Source organism: Mytilus edulis, chromosome 4 (assembly GCF_963676685.1).
Source record: "Mytilus edulis chromosome 4, xbMytEdul2.2, whole genome shotgun sequence".
Taxonomy (NCBI): domain Eukaryota; kingdom Metazoa; phylum Mollusca; class Bivalvia; order Mytilida; family Mytilidae; genus Mytilus; species Mytilus edulis.
Genome location: NC_092347.1, coordinates 22,272,792 through 22,296,138, shown reverse-complemented (window position 1 = coordinate 22,296,138; position 23,347 = coordinate 22,272,792). Strand labels below are relative to the sequence as shown.

The following is a 23,347-nucleotide window of genomic DNA, read 5'->3' as shown; positions in this document are numbered from 1 at the left end:
TCGTGAACTGAGGCAAAGACATATCGTATCCACCGATCAATTCTGGATAGACTGTTTGAAAAAATTAGCGTAGAGAAACCAAAAGCCATGATTATCAACCGAACTGAATGGATCAACAACGGCATTAAACCATCTTAATATCCAAACAGTTAAATATACCTCAGAAAACGATGATCTCTTGATTGTCATATGCTTTATTGCAAACTTTATTGCTGAACGCTTTAATTGCAATCTGAAAATATCTTGAAAATTAGTTGTAGTTCACTGACCAGAAATAAGGAAACATTGTCATGTACTTTTTTGTGTAGTTAATGCATATAATACACAGTAGGGATCTGTATATGCATTGGTGAGACCAGAAGCTGTGATAGGGTAATGATGATATTAATCTTTATTTGACTGTATGTGGAGCGAACGGTCTTTCATGTAAAGGAATTGATAATTTCATTTTTTTGATAACAACCAAAAGTTTTTACGTTATATAACGACTGCGTATTTTGTTTAATAACTTCTTTGTCGTCTGGTACAAGCACAGAAAGTCTTCTGAGCACTTTTAAAATTGTATTTCTTATCCTAGAAACGTTATAACTCTTTTTTTTTGTTATATAATACACTTATTCCAAATATATTATATTGTTGTTTTATGTAATCTGCCTTCTCGTATTTACCGGAATCTATTAGAAAATCAATTGCACATATGTTTACAATATAGTGTGTTATTTATGTAGTTAGCTTTATATATATTTGTGTTCATATCACGTTGACGGTCCTGTAGGTGCCTCAATTATACATTCTCTATATGCCATCTATTGTTTATCTACAAGCAGTCTTTATAGTGTTCTTTTGATTGTCTATTTATCTTACAACGATTTGTATCTGCCTCATTTGGATATATTTTTCCATCTTTATTTATCTCAAGAACATGAAAGCAAGTTTACATGTACTCTTATTCTACAATGTCTTACACGCAAGACTTGTGTATAATATCATTAACTGTTTTTTGTCTTTCCTGTTAAGTCTAGCATGCACCCTTATTGTAAAATCTCCAGGAAATTCATTCTACTAATTAATAATAATTGTTTTGAGAATGCATGACAAAGAATTGATACATGAAATTGTTTTTAAGCATAATCATGAATGTCGTGTTGACAAACGTTTTCATACATTGTCACACTTAAAACTCTTTGATGTTTTCATAATACATTTTTGAATCAATCTCTCTTCACTTTGTTGTTTTGCATAAAAAAAAATTAATTTCCTTAATTCCTTGTGTTTTTGTACCTGTAAAACTCAAATAAGGTTTTTACCTAGAGCTTCAAAATGTTGAAAATGTTTCAGGAGACGCTAGTTTAGATAAACAGTTTAAATTGAGAATCAATAAAATATACACATAGAAAGCACCACTAGGAGATCTTTTCATTTTTATATTTTCTTCTCAATTATTATACTTTATAATGTGTAATAACAGTACACAAACAATCAAAACAAATAAGAAAATGCATTTTGTAGAAATACTGTAAGAAATATGCTTCTTACTAAATGATTAAACAAAATGTAATCCGGTGTATTACAAAATTACTAACTTGTTGCTTTCTATAGACTATGGTCTGAATAAGTCAGTTGGAATTAATACGGAAGTGTCATCTAAATTGAACATGTATAGTCTTATGTTTGATATTTAGTTTTGAATATTTAAGGAACATCTAAAAAACTATTTTTTTATAAAAGTTATTGCTGTATTTCGATTTCAATAAAATTCTTGCATTTCACATGTCAACACATGGAGGTCGAGATTCGACTTGAAACCACACATTCGCAAATGAAATAAAAATTGGCATAAGACCAGCAAAAAAGTCTTAAAAAATACCGAACTCTATAAATTTTAAAGTACGTTTAATATCAATATTGGCTGCAATCAGTAACATTGGAAAGGCTACCAACAGCCATGCCTTACTTAATGATTTAGATTCCCGATCGAAATTGAATGGCTTAAACACTCGAAAAGATAACATGATCGGCTGCAATCAGTAACATTGAAAGGCTACCTACAGTCATGCCTTACTCAATGATTTAAATCCCATAAGCACTGTTTATCGGAATTGAATGGTGTAAAACTCGAAACGATATCAATATCACACTGATCGTGTCTTTAAGATTGTCTGCCTTGTCAAAAGTCATTCGACAACAGGGAATATTTTGTAATCGTCAATGGTAGTGCATACGTAATCTACTAACATTGTCTTCATAAACAATATCGAGGAAGATGTATTTTTTATCTATCATCATATGTCTTATGTCTTATGTAACGTGACTGGAATCATTGATGTAACAAAGGTCACGTGTCTATAAAACGAATAAACTTAATGGACGGGAAACAGACACAACGGTAGTACTTCATTTGCCACAGCGGCTTAACCCGGGTTAACCCGGTCGATGCTTCCGGTATAGGCACAGTCACTTCATTTGCTGTAAAATCAGCCGCCGGCGCTAATAGGCATACGCCGTCCTCGCCGGTCTTCACTCACCGGCAAGCAATCAGCCGGTCATAAAAGTATGACGGGAAGCGCAATTTTAGATAAATTATCGGAATTTAAAAGGTGAAGATTGATTTTTGTCAATCAGACTAGTATATTACATGATACTGCATTGGTTCACTATGACGATATTAAATTGCCATGCTATATTTTATTTTCAAATTTATAAAATTATCTCCGAAAAACGTTTTTATGATGAATAAGGCCTCAGAAAAAAAGATTGCATTTTAAAAATATATATTTATTGTTAATAGGTTCATCTTTTATATTCCATAGCTAAGAAAGCAAAAAAGTATAAATTTGAACTTCTGTTGCCATCTTTAAATCAGCCGGTTCCACTCGTTTTATTTGCAGCCATATTTAACCCGGTCACATGATAGGGCGAACCGGGCATAGCCCGACCTAGAACAAATGAAGCAGCCCCTACAATATCAAACCTTTGTAAACACCCCACAATTTTATTGTTTGCATTATACATGCTTAGAGGATTGCATTGAAATTCCATTTGTTTCGTTTTTAGTGTCATCTTAGAAAGTACAATGTTTAAAATGCTATTGTTTTATGCACAGTCTAATTGCCCTTCTGAATATTTTGTCTTGAAATTTATAATATTGTTTTGGAAAACACGTTGCGAGCACAATGAAATAGTATTATTCACATTTTTTTACTTGGATAGCATTCACGGCTTGTAGACGGTCTTGTCCCAACAGACCTGATTAACAGCTTTAAAGTATCCCCCGTATTATCGTGACCTACATGTAAATGTCATTAGGACTCTAAATTAGTAGACTATTTTTATAAATTAAGTTATGAATGTAACGCGTCTTCTGATTGGCTGACAATGCTTTGTCAATCAGCCCATAGACATAATTTTGTCCATGGACCGTGACGTCATCAATGATTTTCAAGAATAACATAAAATGTGGTGTATTCTGAAAAGACCTGCTTATCGATCTAATGAGTTAAGCCCGTTTCATCTTATTTTTGTAGTTTGTTCTTATATTGTTTTGTTACCCAACAGTAGCAGGTAATGGTAATGTCTGTCCAAAGTCAGGAGCATGTAATTCAGTGGTTGTCGTTTGTTACTGTATATCATATGTGTTTTTTGTTTATTGTTTTGAATATAATTCGGGCCTTCTCAGTGTTCCTGTTTACAATGTTTTACATTTGTCAATTAGTTGTCATCTAACGCTGGTTATACAATATGGCTTTTGCTCATTGTTTAAGGTCGTATCATTTTATGTCATTTTTGGTTTTAATAATCACTAATGCATTATGGGCACTTGACTTTCCATAATTGACATTGGTCTACATCGTACAAATTGTGAACTGTCGAAAAGAGCAAATGACTGAAACCCGACAATTATATAATTATAATATATAATTATATAGCCTCATACAATTAAACTGACAGTTGACCTGATGTCAATGGATATCTTATCAGTCTCTGCGCAGACATTTTATGAACCGGCGCAGAAATTTTATGAACCGATGTTATATCATAGAACGTCTCGTTCTTTTTCTTTAAAAAATTATACAAGATAACAAGGCCTTGTTAATAAATATTTCGTATCAACTTCACAAAATATACACGATGGTCTTGATGTATAGGTTTTAGGTACTGAGATTCCTTATCATCTTAATTAGGTGCTATAGTGTGCTTCTTTTATTTGTCATTGTAAATTATTCTTTTTACTGTTCAGTCTACTTTTGGTTTTATATATTTTACCTAGCTCTGTGTTTTAAGTCCCTTCATTGTATTGGTGTGCTTTGGTAGTTTCAGTATACTGTTTTTGGGGGTGGGGTGGGGGTGGGGGGGAGGGTAATGAGCTTTGTCTTTATGCCCTTTTGCTTCTTGTTTTTACATATTTGTTTGTTTTTACAGTTATAAAGGTTTTACAACACTGTTTATGTGAAAGATTCTAACTGATTTTGTTATTAAAAACGCTCCGATTCAAGCTTAAATATGAAAAATCTATCAAATATGCTAAAAAAACGTCACTTTTTAGATGGTATTTGTCAAAAATGAAAGTGGCCGCATCTGTGTTTATCCTCAACCTTTGCATATGTTATGTATTATCATCAATACAACTTACGTTTTAATACTATGAATGAACACGAATGCGGCCACTTTCATTTAAGACGGAAACCGTCTAAAATTAAACTAAAATTTTGAAGATTTCAGTAATTTAGCATGACTTAATGATGCTAGTACCCGATATGTGTGCAATGTTTTGTCAAAAACAACCCATATTTATGTACCAGAAGCATTCTTATTTCCAGTAAATAGCTAAAAGATTACATTTTCACAATTTTGTAAAACTGCTATATTTTGGGGCCAAAAAGGGGTCTTACTGAACCTACTTCTTTGACAAATATGTCGTTTTAACGTCATCACATCTCTAGTCAAAATTATAACATATATCGTAAAAAATTTAACTGTCGAGAGTGGTGAAATGTCGTAATAAACACGTTATAGTGATGGAATCTGTTTGGCTAATCGATACTATTAACGAGAAGACCTCATTTTGTGTGTAGCTTCTCTTCCTTCCCCAATAAATTAATAATCATACCCCTGTGTCCTATAGGTACCAAGCATAGTCGCATTTGTCATCCATTCTTATGATTATTCAGTTCAGGTTATTTTAGGAGAAACACGAAAAAAAAAGGCGTCCGGATATTGTTTCCGTCATTGGACGGACTTTTAAGTCATAAACAAGACTTCCGTTTAGAACAGTTTTAAAATAGCACATACATTTCAAAAGTTCTTGGGGCAGGACAATCATTTTCACGGTTTTACATATTCTATAAATAAAATGTATTTGCTATTTACTATTCCAAGTTTACTACCACGGCGGTTGTTGATGTGGTCTCTGATATATCATATCAGTGACTGCCGTGGATAGTAGATTAGGAATTGATAGTAAATAGCAAATACACTTTATTTTCTAGTATATGTATGTTCAAAGTATACAGAAAAAACAAGCAATAATGGACTTTTGAAAAAGAGAGGGGACGGCTAAAACAAAATTGTCCTGTCAAAACGGCATGTTCAGGCTAAGACTTTCAGTGATATCTTTCCTGAAATTAGCAAGTCATAAAATATTCAAATTTCTTAGATATGTATTTTTCAATCATTTATATCAAGAATGTTGAAATGATATACATTTTGTTTTTAAAACTGAGAAGAATCACAAATTGACAAAATTGACAGCATGGTAAATTTGACTAAGAAACATCACAATATGATAAATCTTTCTTATATTAACATCTATCTATATATTTTTTTAAGTTAAATTTATTCAGATAGGTTCACTTCATCTTTATTGAAAGTATGATAAAAAAAGTTTAATTGTGGAACTGTGATTTCTTTCACGATAGAAGCCCAAAAAATAGGCAAAAATTGATGAAAATGGGAAAATCATCAAAATTGGTTATTTTTAAAGGGTCGTAGCAAAAAAAGAAGTGCACCATCATATGGTTTTTTTCTTAACCAATCATTTTTTCATAGTCATATAAACCCAAAAATCAGGTTAAGAAAGAAAGTTTAATTCTAGAAATTTTTGGAAGTGTGCATCCTTAACCTACTATAACATGACAAAAAGTAGTTATTTTTGTTTATATTTGATAGAAAAAGTTGTATTATCATTGGACTTAACCCAAACATTTGTAATTCAAATTTATATTGTTTAGCCGGAAACAACTTTGATCGATATAATCATATGATACTTTTATTTTTCAGATTATTCATGATGACAAATGACACTGAATACACCATTATACAGAATATAACCATGACTAATTGTTCTAACACAAACCTGACCTGTAATCATACAGATTGGCTTTCCAAGTATAACTATGAAGATATGTTTCAAGTGGCAACGGAAATGTCACAAACGCGGAGATTTGACGAAACAACAGAAGCAGTCATAATTGCTTTTTACGCCATCTTAATCGTATTTGGTGCAACCGGAAATGGGCTTGTCTGTTATGTTGTGACTAGAAACGCGCACATGAGGACACCAAGGAATATATTTATTATCAATTTGTCGATATCAGATCTTACACTTTGCCTTTTCACACAACCATTAAATTTATACAGATTATTAAATCATTACTGGTTTCTTGGAGGATTTATGTGCAAGTTTGTAGCGATGTGCCAAGGCACTAATATATTTGTTTCAACAATTAGTATAACGGCCATTGCACTTGACAGATTTCAGGTAATTGTATATCCAACAAAAGACAGTATGAAGAAATTAGGCGCAGCAGCAGCACTTGTGTCAATTTGGATCATTTCATTTTTCATGGCAAGTCCATTATTAATATTCAACGTATATAAGGTGTCAAAGCCTATTGCTGTTCCTGTTTATTTCTATCATTGTCATGAAGATCTAACATTAATTGAAGAGAAAGGAGCGTACTCAATCGCATCTATGGTTGTTCAATACATATTACCTATTGCTATTGTAGTTGTTGCGCATGCAAGAATATGTCATAAACTCAAATACAGAATGGTCAATCAAAATAATCCAGCACAAAACACAGGTCGGTCACCCTTTCAGAAAAGGAAGAATGAACGTCAAGAAAGACGAAAAAGACGAACAAACATTTTACTAGCCTTTATTGCAAGCGTGTTTGCAATCAGCTGGTTTCCATTAAACATACTAAATATATTACTAGATGTATCAAATGGTAAACTGAAAGCATTAGAAGAAAACGTTTCCGTCGCATTTGTCGTCTGCCATATTTTAGTTCTCAGTTCTGCTTGCACAAATCCAGTACTTTACGGATGGCTAAATGAAAACTTTCGAAATGAGTTTATAAAAGTATTGTGTTGTAAGTGTTGTTATAAATTTAAGGCATCAGTACAAAATTGTTGTGCACCAATAGAAGGCACTGAAGTGCCAGTTATTATATTTACGCGGGAAACGAATGGTGCGAATGGTACGACACAGGTCGAGAAGGATGGATACTCCGTGACTGGAACTGCATTAAACTCCGTCACCGAGTTCAGATCTCAGGTTTCTTTGTAAAGAACTTTGCTGCAAATGCCTTTTTACAATACTGAAGTTTTATTAGCAATGTAGCACGTGTTTCATAATCTTATTGCAATGATTTTAATGAATACTTTTTTTGCAGGATTTATAGAACAAACACAAATCTTATTGTAGATATTGTGAATGATTCACTTTTTAATTCCTATGATTTTATTATTATTGATCTACATTGTACATGTATCTTGCACATAAACAAATATTAGTTTGTAAACTTGAAAAAACTTTTTTTTCTTCTTAATTATATATAGTATAGTAATTATGAAATCAATAGGACTAAGGCTTAAGAGCCAGTCTGTGATAAAACCATGCAAAATGGTCCAAATCCAAAATATTCCAATCAGACTGATATTTTGTATTTTAGATACCTTATATGTAATAACTACTTGTGCAAAATATTTTGAAAAAATATTCAGCCATTATTTGTGTATGCCGAACATTCGAGAATTGTCCATTTCTGTACTGCCAAAGGCAAATTTTAAGCCTATTTTAGGGTATTTTGACCTGATTTTTTTTTGTTATAGAAAAATTACAGCTAAATGATAACAAATTTCTTAACAAACGACATTCATGTTATCTATTACCAGAAAAGAGGAAGATTTAATAGTTTTATGAATATCATAGAATTGTGCCTCTTACCTAGAAAAGTGCTATATTTTGTATATTGTGATAAAGCTTGATGCCAAATATAAAGAGACTACTCCGAATAGTTCCTGATATAAATGCAACACAAATTTTGTGACGCTGACATAAACCAGTTAGTAATCCCTATGTCAATTCTTGGAGAACAGTTAACATAACAGTGATGTTAAGTTTCCTCCAAGAATGTAATCTCTAGCAATTTGAGGCTTGGGAATGAGACATGTAAGATACAGTTGAGACAAACACAAATATTTCAAATTGCAATACAATTCATTTCATTAACCGTAAAAAGAAGTGAAACATGGTTTAAATACAAGTTTTTAGTGATGAATGAAAACGATGAAGGTATTAGCAAAAAAGAGTAAAAGTTTGATAGATCTCGAAAAAAATTAACAAAATAAAGTCATCAATATCTATTTTAACTAAATATCAAACAATTTTGCAGCATCAGAGTTGAGAAAATTTTGATAAAAACAAGCATTTTGTGAGTAATGCATGGCAATACATAGTCCCTAACCCGAGACAAATTCATTGTAATGGAACAAAATTTTAACTCTATAATTTGTCATGGTGTAAACAACATAAAAATATCGAGACAAAATCTTCAACCATAATGAAAAAACTTGTTGAATTCTGACTATCTAAGTGAATTACCTATGTCGAAAGACCACAACTCTGCACACAAATTTCAGACTGGAACAAAATTGAACCACTAAATACCAAAAACATCCAAAATATCATTTGGTCTTTAAACTAGAGGCTCTAAAGAACCTCTGTCGCTCACCTTGGTCTATGTGAATATTAAACAAAGGACACAGATTGATTCATGACAAAATTGTGTTTTGGGATGGTGATGAGTTTGTAGGTCTTACTTTACTAGACATTCTTGCTGCTCACAATTATCTCTATCTATAATGAACTTGGCACAGTAGTTTCAGTGGAAAATCTAGTGAAAATTTACAAATTTTATGAAAATTGTTAAAAATTTACTATAAAGTGCAATAACTCCTTAGGAGGTCAATTGACCATTTTGGTCATGTTGACTTATTTTTAGGTTTTACTTTGCTGTACATTATTGCTGTTTACAGTTTATCTCTATCTATAATTTTATTCAAGATAATAACAAAAAAACGGCAAAATTTCCTTAAAATTACCCATTGAGGGGCAGTCACATAACAACCGGTTATCCGATTCATCTAAAAATTCCAGGGCAGATAGATCTTGACACTGATAAACAATTTCGCCTCCTGTCAGATATTCTCTAAATGCTTTGGTTTTTGAGTTATAAGCCAAAAACGGCATTTTACTCCTATGTTCTATTTTTAGCCATGGTGTGCGACCATCTTGGTTTGTTGGCCAGGTCACCAGACACATTTTTTTAAACTAGATACCCCCAATGATGATTGTGGCCAAGTTTGGTTAAATTTCGCCCAGTTGTTTCAGAGAAGAATATTTTTGTAAAAGTTAACGACGGCGGACGCCAAGTGATGAGAAAAAGCTCACTTGGCCCTGTGGGCCAGGTGAGCTAAAAAAAATAGTTATTTCCGTTTGAACAGAAATCTTCTAATGAATAAGTATTTCATCAAAAATTTCATTCTAGGAAAAAGACTTTAACTGAACAAAGAGAAAAGCTTAAAGAGTGAAAAATTAATTTGACCTGTAACTTGTCATGATAAATCAATAAACTAAATATCAAATCAAAATCTACACGCACAAAAAATGTCTGATTTGCCGAACCGACAGATAGACAGACCGACAGATCGCAACACACGTACATCATCTGCGTAGACGTTTCAAAAGCCGGTACAAAGGTTATCTCCAAAAGAGCACACTCCCACGTTCCTTTCATTAAGTGTGATCTAGGTAAACGTATTCTGAACTGTCCTCCCCTATTCTGGGGAAAAAGTTGGAGCGAGTCTCCACTATTGACGAATAAGTAAAACTCGTCCATGGTTTTGATTAAGCATTCGATCCTCTTCCTTTTATAACCACCGCCACCGCCGCCGCAAAATGCGACGCAAGAAAATTTTCGTTTTCAACACCCGTTCACCATGATCGTCTCCGGTCCGACCTCCTGCGGCAAGACGTTTTTCGTGAAGGAAGCATTGCGAAGTACCACGTGCAACCCGGTGCCGGAGAGGATCGTCTGGCTGTACTGACAACGGCAACCCCTCTACGACGAGATTCGAAAGACGGTGGTGTCCACCGTGGAATTCGTTCGCGGTATCCCGACCGAGTTGGAAGCCGATCACTTCTTCGATGCACGGACCAGAAACTTACTCGTGCTGTACGACCTGATGTCGACATCGGCCAAAGACCGTCGCATCAACGACTTGTTCACGGAAGGATCGCATCATCGGAACCTGTCGGTGGTGGCTGTGAATCAGAACCTGTATTTCGGGAAGGATCCGACTCAGAGGAGAAACTGTCACTACCTGGTCTTCTTCGACAATCTAGTCGATCACCAGCTCGTCGCCACGCTAGATAGACATATGTATCCGAGTCTGAAACACCTCTTGATGAAAACGTTCCGAGAGGCCACGAGGAGACCCTTCGGATACCTTCTGTTGGATCTGAAGGCCGCTACACCCGAACACTTGAGATTACGTAGCGACGTCTTGGGCGGAGGCGAGGACGACGCCGAAGCCGAGGACGAAGACGTCGATTCCACCGGAAGCGAATCGAACACCATGGAATTCTGGGAAGAAGACGTCGGAAGCGAATCGGACCCGATGGCTTGCCGCGCATGCGGACTGGTATTTGCGCACGCCCGGGGACTCGAGATCCATCAAGAGAGGGACTGTGGCGACGAACCATCCGCCAAACGATGCAGAACGGAAGACGACGGCGTGGAGGGAACCTACAGATTCGAACTGGAGTGTTATCTCGAAGACCTGCCGGCGACCGTGTGTTGTGCCCATGAAGTGCTTGATGAAGTCTCGAACAGGCCCCGCAGTTTCGACGTCAACACGGACGACTGCGACGGCAAGGGCATTCACTGAGTGGCGTTCCACTTCCCGCGAGAGGGACCCGGCGAATTTTTCGATTCGTTCGGTCGAGCGTCAGAAAAGTATCGATCTCGCATCAGAGACGTGTTGGACGCCAACGTACCCCGATACAAGTTCAGTCGGGTGCGAGTTCAGCCCGACGACGGCGACAGTTGTGGATTGTACTGCATACATTTCGTCAAATACAGACACAAGCACTTCACACTGGAAGATATCGTGAACGAACTCACCGCCCGAGACCCAAAGACGATCGAATCCGAATTGAAAAACATTTACCAATGAATTTGTTTGTGAATAAATAAACGTTTAAAACTAGGCATGTCGTTATTGTGGACGCCATTCATCACTCCTTCCTATATATGATTAAACAGAATGATATGCTAGACCAATGTCGGTTCGTCTAGAGTTATCTCCCATTTCCCGAGTTGCCTCCCCTCTCCATCGCTTTCAAGAGGTTGATTTTTGAATGACATGCATTGTCTGAACATATTTTCCTTATATGGTCATATCATACTTTTATATATGGAAATGTGTGTTTATTTCGATTTTCGAATGAAAATAAAGTGTTGACCTTAATTGGACATGTTTGCCTTATATGGTCATATCATACTATGGGTTATTTCCTTATATGGTCATATGTGGTTCTTTCGATTTTCCAGTGAAAATAAAGTGTTGACCCTATTTGGGTATATTTTCCTGATATGGTCATATGACAACCTCCTTTATTTCCTTATATGGTCATATACGTTGCCCTGATCTTGCATCCTGATTACTCATGTAGTAAGTCATGCCCCGATCTTGCATCCTGATGACTCATGGTTGCGTCATGATCAAATCTGACCGGCGTCCATCCGTCGTGATTCATCTTTCTTACTTCCGCTGACGTCATTAGGGCTAGTATATGCCCATATATCATACTGGGGGCGGGGCATGCGCATATGAGGTCAGCGCCTTAACGCCTTGTGTTTTTTGGGGGACTAAAACTGAACCGTCCCTACTACTCACAGACATTAACAACTATAGGTCACCGTATGGCCTTCAACAATGAGCAAAGCCCATATACGCATAGTCAGCTATAAAAGGCCCCGATAAGACAATGTAAAACAATCAAACGAGAAAACTAACCGCCTTATTTATGTTAAAAAAAAAATGAAGGAAAACAAATATGTAACACATAAACAAACGACAACCACTGAATTACAGGCTCCTGACTTGGGATAGGCACATACATAAATAATGTTGCGGGGTTAAACATGTTAGCGGGATCCCATTTACCCTCCCCTAACCTGGGACAGTGGTATAACAATACAACATAAGAACGAACTATAAAAATCAGTTGAAAAAGGCTTAACTCATCAAAACTATTACAATTAGTGCATTTTAGAGATATTTTGGGAGCATTTTTTACTAACTTTCCATTATTTGCCAAGCAAAAGTTTTTCACTTGTCTTAGAACTGATATGCACCTTTAAAAAAATCCTAAAAGTTAAAAATAATAAACATGATCTTGAGAGAAAACCCCAACTGAGTACATGTACTACATGCAAGTTATCTAATACATATGTTGCACGAACCTCTCTGGCAACCTGCCAAAAGGTAAAAAAATCTCAAAATGCATTTTGGTTTTAATGATATTCTTTGCAAAATATAGCAAGATAATGTTATATTTAAGAAATATGTCAATTATCCAGACCTTTAAAAAGTACCTAAATATGGTGGGTTTTTTTTTTTATCGCATTTTGTTTTTTAATAATTCTCAAATATGCAAATAAGGCTGTTAAATGGGAAATAGTGTGAATTAACAAAAACATTTTTTTTTATCTTAACTTCTTAATACCCAAAGATTTTGGAAATATAGAATGAAATTTAAAACAGTGTGGCTGTGGCCATTGATTGACACATTAAATTCATCCATTGACTGGGACCATTTACGTGAACGTTTGTCTGTAACGACCACTGTTCACGACGTACCTACGATAGACATTTAAACTGTGGGGTTACCAAAGGTTTCTTAACGCCTTTAATTATAAAATAATCAGGAATAACCTTTATGTTTTGATTTATATAATTGATATAAATCAAAACATCGTGTTATTTCTGATTAATTTTTCGAATTATTTTATTAAGGTGTTGAGAACCTTTGGTGATTCCATAGTTTAAGTGTCTTTAAAAAGTACATAGTGAGCAGTGGTCGTTACATACAAACGTTCACCTAAATTGTCCCAGTCAATGGATGAATTTAATGTGTCAATCAATGGCCACAGCCACATTGTTTTGAATTTCATTCTATATAATGTTGCCAAGTTATAACTACCAAATTGAATTTGGACGAAATATGAGATTTTGCATGGTTTTATGGCAGACTAAAACAAAATCTAGATTTGTAAATTTAGGCAAAAGAAAAAATTAACGTTGGTATGATTTTCCAATAGGTATTTATTTTAGATGATTTTGTGAACGTTCAGCTCTTCTTGTAACTAAGAAGTATTTTGACAACTTTACTTAGCACACTGGAATGACATATTACATTTCAAAACCTATATAATTATTAACAAACTCGAGATTTAATACAGCACAGTTTTTAAAAAACAGATGTATGTAAGGGAGTCTTTTTTACTGTACATCAACAAAAATAATTTTTTGCGTTTTTTTTATCATTCAGCTTTTTAAGTTTAATACTAAGTAACACATTTTACGAACGATAAGAGCTAAACTATTTACGATACTGAGGCAGAAATTCTTCTACTCAAAGTAAAGTTTTGTACATGTTCCAGGTTACATATAACGATACACAAATGCCTCACAATATGTAAATCACACCAGGTCTACTATATGCTACGCTCTTAGTTTAAATATTCCTACCATATGCAGAGTTCTTAATCACGCCGAGTCTACTATATGCTAAACTTTAAATCAGGCTGAATCTTCTATATATTCAAAGCTCGAAATCTACGCCCCCCTTTGTATAAGTTGTAAATACAAACAGCATCAACAATGCAATATCACTAATACACAATGCCGCTGGCAAATCACCTACCTTGACATAGAAACATTCAGATGTGTTCAATGCCAATCAACCAAATCCAGCGATGCCGTTCTCGTTGGGGTCAAGGATTCGAACTGTCAGAGATAATTGGTAACTGTGAGGTAAAAATCTTTCTGGAATATTTCACAAATATTAGCAATATAGATGCCTAAGTTACACTGCAACAAGTGTGTTACGATATTCACTAATTCAAGACAGATAAGATTAATATTTAAGTCGGAAGGCTTACCTTGTTTTTAGAATAATTCAACTTTAACTGTTGAGAGTCGACAAATATCGTCATACATGAGTAAATGTGGTGAAACATTGTTATCATCGATGATTTTTATCCTTACTTTCGTAGATTTGCCGAAAATTGTTATCTTTCTATGCGGCGTCATCAGGCATGGTCGCCTATAATCGTGACGTCAAACAGGAAATTCAGAAGAAATCAAGAAAATTTGACGTCATAATTATATTTCGACCAACCATTTGCCGAGAACAGATATTTCACAAGTAGGAGACATAATTTTTTTTTGCATCGAGCATTTTGAAAATAGCATAAAAATTAGATAAGAGTTTTTGAAAAATGCATCTGTCTTCTACGAATATACATGAATAATATTTCAAAGATATCGGTTAAAAATCAATCTTTAATGGTAAATACATGTATTCAATGAAAGAAACTATATTTTGAAGTTTGATGTCATTGGGGTGACGTCATTACATGGTAAAACAATTTTGCCAAATTAAGAGCATTGATTACATTTTAAGGACAACCAAACTAATTAGTCGAAAGTAAACCGACAGCGCTATGACAAAAATAAGACAGACCAAAAGACTAACAAAAGTATACGAAACACAAACAGGTCACTTTCGGGGACAAGGAAATGTGGTTATGACGATTGGAGCATACCTGTCGTCAGATATTCCATAACGGTTTACATAGTAGAGTTCCTAAAAATTCATTTCAAGAAGTGAATATTCAGATATTTTTTATTTTGAATAAATCTTGGGGCGGGGTTGCTTTATATGATGTTTTAACATATACGAGCCAAATTTGTATTTATCATAATTCAATGTCAAACTGTAAATCTAGGGACGTTTGCACTTTATAATAATTCATCCAAAACGTTCTTAATGCTACAATTATGGAAGAATTGTGGTAATTTTTATATCTTACTGAGTCTAGTTTCATTTTAAGGCTGTAAAATCCATGAAAAGGTATATTTATACCTAGCATAGTTACGATAAAAAATGTATCTAAGAAAATTATCAAATTAAACATTTGATTGCAAGAATTATTGATAGTGTCTATCTTAGTTTAATCGTAACTTTAAGTAAAAAAAAACTGACCATAAATCAAAATATTCTTCTATAATCTAGTTGAACAAAAAAAAGAAAATATTCATTTGCACATCTTTGGGTTTAATTTTGAGATGTTGCGAACAGTCTTTTTCCTCTAAGGAAATCTTCTTTGTGAGTTCACACAGTATCTAGCTACAATATTTACTCTATTAGGAACCCTGCGAACAACAATGTTTATACATTGTTATGACATCGCCTTGTAAATGCTGTCTTGTACAGATATTTATATATAATGTAGAATTTTAGAAATCGGTTACAAATCCATCTTTGAAGGTCAATAAATTCGTTCAATGACAAGAGAAAGAAGTACTAATTTCAACCGAAAATTTTCAGAAGAAAGCATGGCATCAAACAGTAATTAACTGAAAATGGAACCACTGCATTTATTAAGACCATAAGTTTAAAAAAAAAAAAGCTACGGTATTTTGGAGGACATCGGAAGGAAAATATTCTTCGAGATTTCTATACTTATAATGAAATATTTAGAACGAGTTACTACAATATGCATGCAACTGATAATAAAATAACTACCTGTTCCTTTATATGGTAGTTATATTTTTTATCTAAATAGATACTCTACATTGTATTTGATATTTTTAACATCTTTTGTATGAAAGAGAACAGTTCCAAAGAAAACATCTTTACAGCGAACGTTTATAATTATATTGGTCTGAAACAAGTATTCTTGATATAAGATTCAATAAAAGTTAGAATAGTACAAATGGTACAAACAATTACATAGACGATTGCACCTTGTCTGTTTAAAACGATAACAACTAAAGTAATTATAAGAAAAAACACTTGCTACGTCTCTTTTAATTTAATCATTGCAATGAAGTGCAGAAAACTTGAAACCAATCTCGCTTGCCACTAGACACCGTCCAGGCACGTATTGCATAACACTCTTGTAATTGCTCGATCATATTAAGATGTAATCAGTATGCATATGAAGCCTTTTTAAACTAATAGAATAAAGTGTACTTTATAATACAAAATCCCTACGTACTATTATACACTATAATAATCAAAAGATCAGCGGTATTATTGCAGTTATTTTCATCATCTCAAAATTCTGGTATGGCGTTTACATAGACACCTATCGAAAACCTCACTGTAAGAGCAAAGCGGTCCTTCGCAGATGTCGATGACGCAAAAATTGAAAAAAAATGCATATTTTGCTTTACATACAGAAATTATTGAAGAATAAAGACAACCACAAACCATATCAATGTATATGTTAAATAATTAAATACTTATACGAAACATTTGATTTTGCAGATGTAATAGTCCTAGTCATATTTCTTTCCAGAGCAAGTAACGGCATGCGAAGCAGGATCTTCTAACCCTTCTGGACCACCTGCAATAACCTCCTGTTTTTAATGGGGTTTGTGTTGCTCAGTCGTCAGTTTTCTATGTTGTGTTTTGTAAACTGTTGGTTTTTTTTAACCTGGCGTTATCAGTTTATTTTCGACTTTTGAGTTTGCATGTCCTTTTGCCTCTTTATCATTTCTGTCACAAACACAAATATGAGTAACAAAACAATTTTGCTCTGTTGCAAATGACGTTGTAAGTGGACGATTTAAATGCGTGTTATTTTAACATTGACAGCGGTATTTGTTTAAAAAATAAACAACACTTTTACTTAAAAAATATATGCCAATGTCATCATAAAACTTGAGGACTATAGTTTAGCACTGTTTAGGTTCATAATAACATTAACGAACATATTTGAATGGAGGATTGCACGTGTATGCATCTTGCCAGAGAATATTTTAAATATCATTTGTTGACTATTTGAATCAAATATAAGCTTGCGCCTTTGCCTGATATGTAATATTGTCATTTCGTCATTACCTATATCTATCAATATTGCTTAATCATGCATGTTGTATAATAAACGAGATAAGGTACATGTAAGAAATGTTCTGAATAATTTTGGCGGGCAACGACTCGAGAGGGTACAAATTGAATATCCAAAATGGCAAATATCACGGTATAGAGGAGAAATTGAGGCATATTCAGCAGCAGTGGTTAAAAAAAGGAAAATTCGTTTGAAATTCGAAAAAGGGTTAGAATATGCTAAAACTGCACTGGCACCAACCATTCAAAATCTGGCATTCTTGTATAAGGTGTAATTTTACATGCACATTCTTTTTAGTATTTTGTAATTCAAAAAACTAAATTCTAGAATTGAACCTCCGAATATTCAAGCTAAATCGGGTATTACGACAGGTAAATTTATTTAAAGTGTTGCCAAATGTTTAGTATTTTTTAAGTTTTCTAAGAAGTCTTCGGTCTGTTTTATTTCATTATCTAGTGTTTATTTTTGATTTTTGATTTGCCTCAACTTATCTTCAAACAATTCTTCATTGATTTCTTGCAATATTATCAGGAAACAATTATTTCTACAATGAACTGTCAACAGAAGTAAAAAACTATGGAACAGATTCCTATCCATTTTCTTTGTGTTTACCCACAGACAAATTGCTATTTACTCACACCAGAAAATTGCAGCAGAATAAATGAAATTTATCTAGAAGCAGATTGATAGGGAAGTTCAGTCGATTAATTTAAGATATGACAGAGTGGTATATTCTCATAAGATATATATCTAATATTAAATGTTCACACAATTTTTAGCAGACAGTAGCATGATATACACTATGGGACCCTGTAACTGACAATATATAAATTTGTATAAACAATTTACATTTTTCTGTTACAAGGAAACAAGAATGTTGGTCACAGAATGACTAAAGGCCATTCAACTCTTATTAACCCTAAACTATAAAAGAACATAAGGACGTAACGGGCATTTATGTTTCAGAGTAGTAAAATAAATAACACAACTTGAATATCGTGCCATTTACAAACTAAAAAAGAAAAGAACAATGTTAATTGAAATGATAAATTACAATATCTCATAAATCTAGTTTTAAACATAACTTTGCAGAAGGAAAAACAACTATACTTTATTTCGTATGAAATTGAATCAATGGAAGCAACACGTCTCTTTTGATTCTTAATTGTTCTAATAAAATCTCAAGACAGTTCTAGTGTCAACGTATATTATGTTCTGCCTAACAGAAGTTTTGCTGGAAACTATGATATACCCAGTGCTTTAACATATGTTGCTATTGTAACAAATATTGTATACCCTTAATTCCTTTATTATCAAATACTGTCATATTTCAAGAATATTTCTTCCGTATGGAATTTATATATCGAAAAACTTCTGTTCTGAGCACTATCCCTGTTCATTTTCTCACTTTGCACTATTCAGATGCAATAGAGATTCTCGCTTATACATAGTCTGATTTGAAAAAATGATAATGAATACCTTTAGATTGGGAGAATTCGCTGACTTTACATACAATCTGCAAAATACGTGTGTGTTTACGAAAGAAGGATAGGATTTTAAAATTCGGTGATGGTTTTTAAATTAAATATTTGGATGTTTTAATTATAAGTTTTTCAAATATAACTTTTCTCTTCTTTCTCAAGCATAATATTTGTACTATCGTCTGTAAACGGCTTAAAATGCTTGACGCATTATTGCATTGTACTTAGTCTATACTTAAACTGTTGATGTTACTCAGTTGGGAAGGTACGGCGTACTAGTTTTTAAGTAGATTCTAGTAATGGTAAGATTTTTAGAGAAGCAAGGACTTAACCTATTGTGAAGGCACTTGTTTGATATTGAATATCGTTTCCCTTTTTTATCTGTAAGTTACAGTTCTTTGCTGTTTCACTTGCGTTTACATGAAATAACCTTTTAGTTAATAAGCGTGCAACAATCTATCTAATAATTTGAATCATATTTCCATTTAAGAAAGGAATCCAGAGCATTTAGAATTACCTTTCTAAAAATTATAAATTCCTTCTTAAATATAATAGTACTAATTTAACTCAACATGTGGAAAATCATTTTTAAAACTATATCAGAACTTTATATATACTGATGCAACATGGAAAGACAAACACCAGATTACCATTTATCTCCTACTAGGAGTTCACTTACAACACTAATCACTGATGAGAACTCAACAGAAACGAATGGAATATTATCCGTATTGTCACACAGAAGTATCTATCTCCAGACAATGTATGATAACAAGCACGACACTTAAATCCATTTCAGCATATTGAGGTAATTATACGACTGATTGTCATTTCAACAGACACATTTCCTTTTCAGATTATAGTTGAAAACAATAGAAATGATAGAGTGTTAATTCATCACCTGCGCTCCAAAGGCTGCTTTCATGTAAATATGAGAAAATAAAACTGATTACACTACTTATATAAAAAAGTAAATCACAAGGGCAATACTAAGCGATAGGTCTCAACAATCGAAAATATGATTAGCTTAAACTCATCTTTTTTTTTTTTTAAGTTCTTAGAACTAAATTTATTGTGAATTTTTAGTAAACATTTAGTTCATCAAATGTTATCGGTTTTTGTTTAACGAACAACAAAGAAACTCAACACTAGTGAAACTCAATCTATGACAGATTTCTAAAATTTTACATCGGTAAACTACGGTAGCCTTAATTCAATAGCAGCTCGACAGAGAGGTTTAAGATACAATTCTTACTTTTTCAGTTTCAACATTAATGAAAAAGTAAAATATTGACATATCGAACGCAAGGCACTATCTATATTGAAAAGGGTGGACCAAACCTTGTGTTATAGCTAGCTAACCCTCTCAATTGTATGACAGTCACATAAAAAATCCATTATTTTGACAACAATATGTGAACAGACGTTACATGTATAAATATCAAATATAGGAGTAAACAGCAGTCAATATTGTCTTATAATCTTATTCACCATTAAAACAGACAAATATGTAAACTAAGAATAACAAAAAAGACATAAAGACAAACATGACAAACCTCATTGTCAAAAACGAAAGACAGAAATAAATAATGTATCGTAGCACAATAATGCAATGACGGGATGTATAAGTACCAAGCCATGTCAAAAAGATATTACCAAAAATAGACTAAATAGTAACATGTTTAACCCCGCCACATCATTAATATATGTGCCTGTCCCAAGTCAGGAGCCTGTATATTCAGTGGTTGTCGTTTGTTTATGTGTTACATATTTGTTTTTCGTTCATTTTTTTACATAAATAAGGCCGTTAGTTTTCTCGTTTGAATTGTTTTACATTGTCTTATCGGGGCCTTTTATAGCTGACTATGCGGTATGGGCTTTGCTCATTGTTGAAGGCCGTACGGTGACCTATAGTTGTTAATGTCTGTGTCATTTTGGTCTTTTGTGGATAGTTGTTTCATTGGCAATCATACCACATCTTCTTTTTTATAAATAGTAAAAGCAATTCTTTACAAAGACAATTAAAAGAACAATATGACTCATAATAAAGAAGATAAACAACGTCAGTACTAGAATTTAAACTGCAAGACTGTAATGGCCTGACCACTTAGTATAACCGACGATTGGGCTCAAGCAGAAAAGACTAACAGGTGCTGATACTTTTGTCAAGAGTCAATCTAACAAATGGTAAAAAGCTGAAAAACAAATAAAATACAATTTTACAATGTGTTGAATGAATGTTTCTGGTGTATGAAATGTCCAAAATAATTGATTGCACAGTCCGTTGAATCCGATAAATGTTATACTTTCAAGAACGGTTAAATTTCCAGTTTTTCAAGGAGAAAAGGTTCAATTATACGAAAGGCAATTTAAAGGCTATAAATGCAATGTTATATAAATAACTCACTCTGTGGTTAGCCATACATTGTGTCCAAGTTGACGTCTCAACGAAATGTTCTTCGTAATCGTCATGACCTTGCAGTTTTCTGTAACGGATACGTGTGAGAGAGGGAAAGGTAGCGATGATACGATGTTTTAACGTTCTTGTAAGGTTAAAGATGAATAATCCTCCTAGACTGGAACACATAAACAGATTCAGAATATAATCAAACTAACTACATAAATTGAGGAATGGCGTAACAGAATAAAGACCATCGTGTATTATTTGTGAAGTTGATACAGAATATTTATCAAGGTCTTGGTATCTTTCAATAGACTTTTTTTTTTGAAAAATTACGAGACGTTCTTTGATATAACCCTGGTTCGTCAACTTCCTGCTCAGACAATGGTGACGTTTTACAGAGTAGTAGCTGCAAGCTTTAAAATTCCGAATGAGTAATCGGATATGCAGGTGAGGTTGATATATTGCTGTTTTTGTGTGAAACCACACTTCATAAACTGGTTGATAAATGAGTTAGGTATTGATAATTCACTTGGAATTCTTAACATATATCCCCTAGAAACTAACTACAGCGAAGAACAAAAAATTTGCGAAAGCACATTTACAGATCTAACATTGTTGGGTTGATGTTTAGACGAGTTGTATATACATAATGTACACAGCCATGTATCACCATCACTGCTGGTGATCCGATGGATAAATCTGTTGTAGAGTTGTCACTGGCTCAGACGTACTTATAAACATAATTATTATCTGTGACTGTATCTTACATTTATTTGTAGGATCCTTTACTATAGATGATTTAGCTGATCTGTAAAAAAATAACATCTCCATGCCTTATATATCATGTATTGTAGTATGACGCTAGATTAAAACTGACGTGGAAAGGTAACACCCGGCCACCGAAAGCTTCATTTTAATGAAGCCCAGGTGGTCGTGTGGTCTAGCGGGACGACTACAGTGCAGGCGATTTGGTGTCTCGATATCTCAGTAGCATGGGTTCGAATCCCGGCGAGGGAAGAACACAAAATTTGCGAAAGCAAATTTACAGATCTAACATTGTTGGGTTGATGTTTAGACGAGTTGTATATAAATAATGTACACAGCCATGTATCACCATCACTGCTGGTGATCCGATGGATAAATCTGTTGTAGAGTTGTCACTGGCTCAGACGTACTTATAAACATAATTATTTTCTGTGACTGTATCTTACATTAATTTGTAGGATCCTTTACTATAGATAATTTAGCTGATCTGTAAAAAATAACATCTCCATGCCTTATATATCATGTACTGCAGTACGACGCTAGATTAAAACTGACATGGAAAGGTAACAATCGGCCACCGAAAACTTCATTTTAATGAAGCCCATGTGGTCGTGTGGTCTAGCGGGACGGCTACAGTGCAGGCGGTTTGGTGTCACGATATCTCGGTAGCATGGGTTCGAATCCCGTCGAGGGAAGAACAAAAGGTTTGCGAAAGCAAATTTACAGATCTAACATTGTTGGGTTGATATTTATACGAGTTATATATCTATATATATAGGTGTCTAAGAATGTAACTTTAACACACTAATGAGTGTTATAAAATTAATTGTTATATTTTATATATTATTCACGCAATATTTCGCTAAACAAATTAGCTTCATCGGGCGTGTGCATCTATCTAGGTGAAATCGGATGCATGACAAAAAATATCTTTGTAGCTTTAGCTACACAAAGTTCGTGTAAAAGTTTAACATATTGATTGATGATCTATATAAAACATATTTTTGCCGTTTATTGTACATAACAATTTTTAAATCTTAACAAATAGTTGTTTTACTGTAAGGTATACTCCTGGAGCAGTGTTTCGGGTGACAACTTTTTGGAGAAAGGAAGTGGTGTTTATCAGTTTATCAGTTCTGATAAACACCAGTTCCTTTCTCCAAAAAGTTGTCACCCGAAACACTGCTCCAGGAGTATACCTT

At 33.8% G+C, this 23,347-nt stretch overlaps 1 protein-coding gene across 1 annotated transcript in view; it reads left to right on the top strand.

Moving 5' to 3' along the window:
- The window catches only part of LOC139519220 (neuropeptide F receptor-like), a 42,140-nt gene extending 33,986 nt beyond the window's left edge, over positions 1 to 8,154 (top strand). Inside the window, exon 2 of the mRNA XM_071311164.1 lies at positions 6,277 to 8,154. Within this exon, the coding sequence (XP_071167265.1) occupies positions 6,284 to 7,570 (1,287 nt within the window). The 5' untranslated portion in view covers positions 6,277 to 6,283 and the 3' untranslated portion in view covers positions 7,571 to 8,154. The remainder of the gene's footprint in view (positions 1 to 6,276) is intronic.
- The last annotated feature ends 15,193 nt before the right edge of the window (positions 8,155 to 23,347 follow it).